Source organism: Humulus lupulus, chromosome 8 (assembly GCF_963169125.1).
Source record: "Humulus lupulus chromosome 8, drHumLupu1.1, whole genome shotgun sequence".
Lineage (NCBI taxonomy): Eukaryota > Viridiplantae > Streptophyta > Magnoliopsida > Rosales > Cannabaceae > Humulus > Humulus lupulus.
This window is the reverse complement of record NC_084800.1, coordinates 61,147,592-61,151,163: the sequence shown is the minus strand read 5'-3', so window position 1 is coordinate 61,151,163 and position 3,572 is coordinate 61,147,592. Positions and strand designations below refer to the sequence as shown.

The 3,572-nt window shown below is 36.3% G+C and overlaps 1 protein-coding gene across 1 annotated transcript; it reads left to right on the top strand.

Annotated features, from left to right (window-relative positions):
- Nucleotides 1-755: 755 nt before the first annotated feature.
- On the top strand, nucleotides 756-2,892 carry LOC133797450 (uncharacterized). Its single transcript, XM_062235346.1, has 4 exons — nucleotides 756-1,200; nucleotides 1,544-1,804; nucleotides 2,179-2,338; nucleotides 2,502-2,892. Exons 1-4 carry the CDS (start codon nucleotides 964-966, stop codon nucleotides 2,678-2,680), a joined length of 837 nt encoding a protein of 278 aa, XP_062091330.1. The 5' UTR covers nucleotides 756-963; the 3' UTR covers nucleotides 2,681-2,892.
- The last annotated feature ends 680 nt before the right edge of the window (nucleotides 2,893-3,572 follow it).

The window sequence follows — 3,572 nt, the reverse complement described above, 5'->3', positions numbered from 1 at the left end:
AAATATTTATCGCGTTGAAAAACAATTATAAATATTTAAACTATATGTACAACACTCTACTAAAAATTAAACAAAAGATGTCTTATAAAAGTTTTGTCAAAACATAAAAAATATAGGGGAGTTCTTCTCCAGGGCTTCAAAAAGAGCCTTACCGGTGTGACTCTTGTGTATTCCTAACCCGTGAATAATTTTTAGCGCGATTTTTTTTATAATTGTGTATATTGTAGTTATTTAAACATACTGTAAATTTTTAGAAAATTCTAAATGATTTATAATGTCGAAAACTAGGTTCAAACAAACTATTTTTCACGCGCATAAAAAAATTAGTCACGCGTGCAGCAACTTGTTTTGAATATAATTTTTGGCACTATAAATTATTATTTTTTTAAATTTACAAAATACTTTAAATAACTCCAATATACACAATATACAAATATGGCCTAAAACTATTCACATAAATACACAAGAACCCATTGATAGTACTCTTATGTAGGCCGATTTTTCAAAAAATATAAAAGATGCCGTATATAATTGGGAGTAATATAAAATCTAAAAAAAACAAAGAAATTAGATTGGGCACGTGTGTTTTACTTGGTAAAGGAGTTAACCTACGCAAATACAATATAATATAAACTTGCATCCATAGTATAGGCATTATGCACCTTCTATTTTTGGCCAATTGGAAGCTACACATAAAAATCCAAAAAAATTATATGTATTATGTTATATCATATGCACACGCAAACAGATGGGATGGATTTACGTTTTAGTCAGACTCATAGATATGGATACATTGTCGTTTGGCATTGAAGTGAAACACGTTTTGAAAAACCATTGATGGAGCTGGAGCCATCTCGTTCTCTCATCCTTTCCTTTCCTACTACTTTTTCTTATTCCTATTATCTCCACACGCTCTTCTCCAGAGCTTTCTTCTGAGAACCAACCATCACCAACAGCAACAGCATGGCCGCCACGCTCACCCTTCTCAACCTCCCTGTTCTTCCTCAAAAACCAAACCCATCTCTTTCTAACTCTAATAATCCCACCAAACTTCTAATCCCCCACTCCCACACCAAACCACTTCTCCCCAAACTCTCCTCTACTAACTCACAAAAACTCATCACTGAAACTTTTCACCACCTACAGTCTGCTTCTCTCCCCCTTACGGCCCTCACATTACCCTTCTTCTTTGACCCTCAGGTAACTCCTCTTCAATTTTTTTACTTGCACTCTCACTCCTCTGCTATTTCCCCCTCTCTTGTGGGTTCTTATTATCTTCACTTGGATTGTGATTTTTCTATGTAATTCTTTCCATTTATGCTCATTCGCTATATCTATATATGTTCATTCTTTGATCTGGGTCATTTCGTATTCATATTTGGATCCAAAATTTTCACTTGGGTTGTGGGCTTTCTTTATATGCCATTCTGTCCCTTAATGTATATTGGTAAAGAGCTTTGTGACTGTTCTGTCAAAAAATAAAAAAAATACTTTGTGAGTGTGTGTGGGTTGCCCCAATTGACATTTGGATATGATTGGGCAGAATGCAGCCGCTGCAGGTGGGGAATTTGGAATATTGGAGGGAAGGTCATTTGCTCTGGTTCACCCCATTGTGATGGGTGGTTTGTTCGTGTACACGCTATGGGCAGGCTACTTGGGTTGGCAATGGAGGCGAGTCAGGACCATTCAGAATGAAATTACTGAGCTCAAGAAGCAAGTTAAGCCTGTCCCAGTTACCCCAGAAGGGAAACCTGTGGAAGCACCACCATCTCCTGTTGACCTTAAAATTCAGCAACTTACAGAAGTAGGCTCTTAATTTATTGTTACGTTACACTATGTTTGTGAGCTATCTGTATTGGGAAATGCCCACATTGTTTTGTAGCGAGTGATTCAAGTCTTAATTTTGCATTCCAGTTCAGGATAAAAAAATAGAATCAATTTTCTTAGTCTATAATCTTTGATGAGTGGTGTCAACTGTCGAGAACATTAGAAATGAATGGGGTCAATGTGGTTATTTCTAAGCAAAAATGTCTATTATACCGAGTTCATTATGAATTATGTCTTTACTACTTTGCTCTTATCTCGTCAAACAGAACTTGATTCTTATGTTTGATGCTGATTTTCTTCACGTGCTTACTTCGATAGAGAGTGTCTGATAAATTGTTATTTCCACTTCAGGAGAGGAAGGAGTTGTTGAAAGGGTCTTACAGGGATAGACACTTCAATGCAGGCTCAATACTTTTAGGATTCGGAGTCCTTGAGGCTGTAGGTGGATGTGTTAACACATGGTTTAGAACAGGAAAGCTATTCCCCGGGCCTCATTTGTTTGCAGGAGCAGGTAAAGTATCTGAATTTTGTCCCTAAGAACAGAAAGCTAATTGAATCTTAGTTCTTGAGGCAATATCGTCAGTTGGGTCGGTTTGATCAATTTTGTTCTTTGATTTTGATTTCCGGGTTTGAGGTTTCTAATTTGATGTTGCTGGTTGTATTACTTTGAACAGGCATCACAGTTTTGTGGGCAGCCGCAGCCGCCCTTGTACCTGCAATGCAAAAGGGAAATGAGACAGCAAGAAATCTTCACATTGCTTTAAACACAGCAAATGTTCTGCTTTTTATATGGCAAATACCTACTGGAATTGATATTGTCTTTAAAGTGTTTGAATTCACTACTTGGCCTTAAGCTGCACATAGTTCAAAGAGTGTTATATACATCATGCGCTTACACTATTGCTGCAACTGCGCCATCTTCAGTTTCTAATGTTTATTGTTTTTTTTTATGTAACATCTTCAGTTTCAAGCTGGTATAAGTTGACTGCATATGTTCGTAACATGTTATCTGATGTTGTAAAACGATAAAATTCCACTCGAAATTCATTTTGCTTAATGGCAGTATCTCTGTTGGTCAGGGTATATAAATGTTTCCTCCACCAGACACCAGTTGCCTAAAGGCATAAAGCAAAGCTAGACAGATTGATAATTCTTCTCATTTACACTTCTGTTGCCATGGAATGCTCTTCTTCTACTTGCTTTTCTGCAGTGTCAATATTGGTATGATAACACTCATTCTCCAACTTGTCATTGTCATGTATACCTTAAAAAAAAAATTGAGACTTGATAATATGTTATCCGCATAACCATGCTAGAGAAACGAATACCTGACTCTTTCACCATGGAATTTCTTCACACAGAATAATATTATCACAAGTGACCAAAGACAAAGATGTAAGTGTTCAGAAAAAGGTTTTCCTGGGACTCAACATGTTCCTTCCCTAAAACCAAAGCCAAGGATAAAAGTTCCTTTCCATTTGTTTCCAATATTGTGGCAATGCAAGTTAGAGTATCTCTTACAGACAACAATTTCTCAAAGCTTCCAGTTATTCGAGCTGCTCCCCTTTCCTATATTAACAATAATACATTTAAGACCATATTTAGGCGTCCTTATCACTAATTAGTACTTAGTAGCTTTAGTTAAAGAAAAAAAAGCATTTAACTTTCTGGTCAGTGTCGTTTAATTTACACTATACTTGTTGACGAAATCTGGGAACTTGTTTTCACTGATTTTTTTTTAGTTT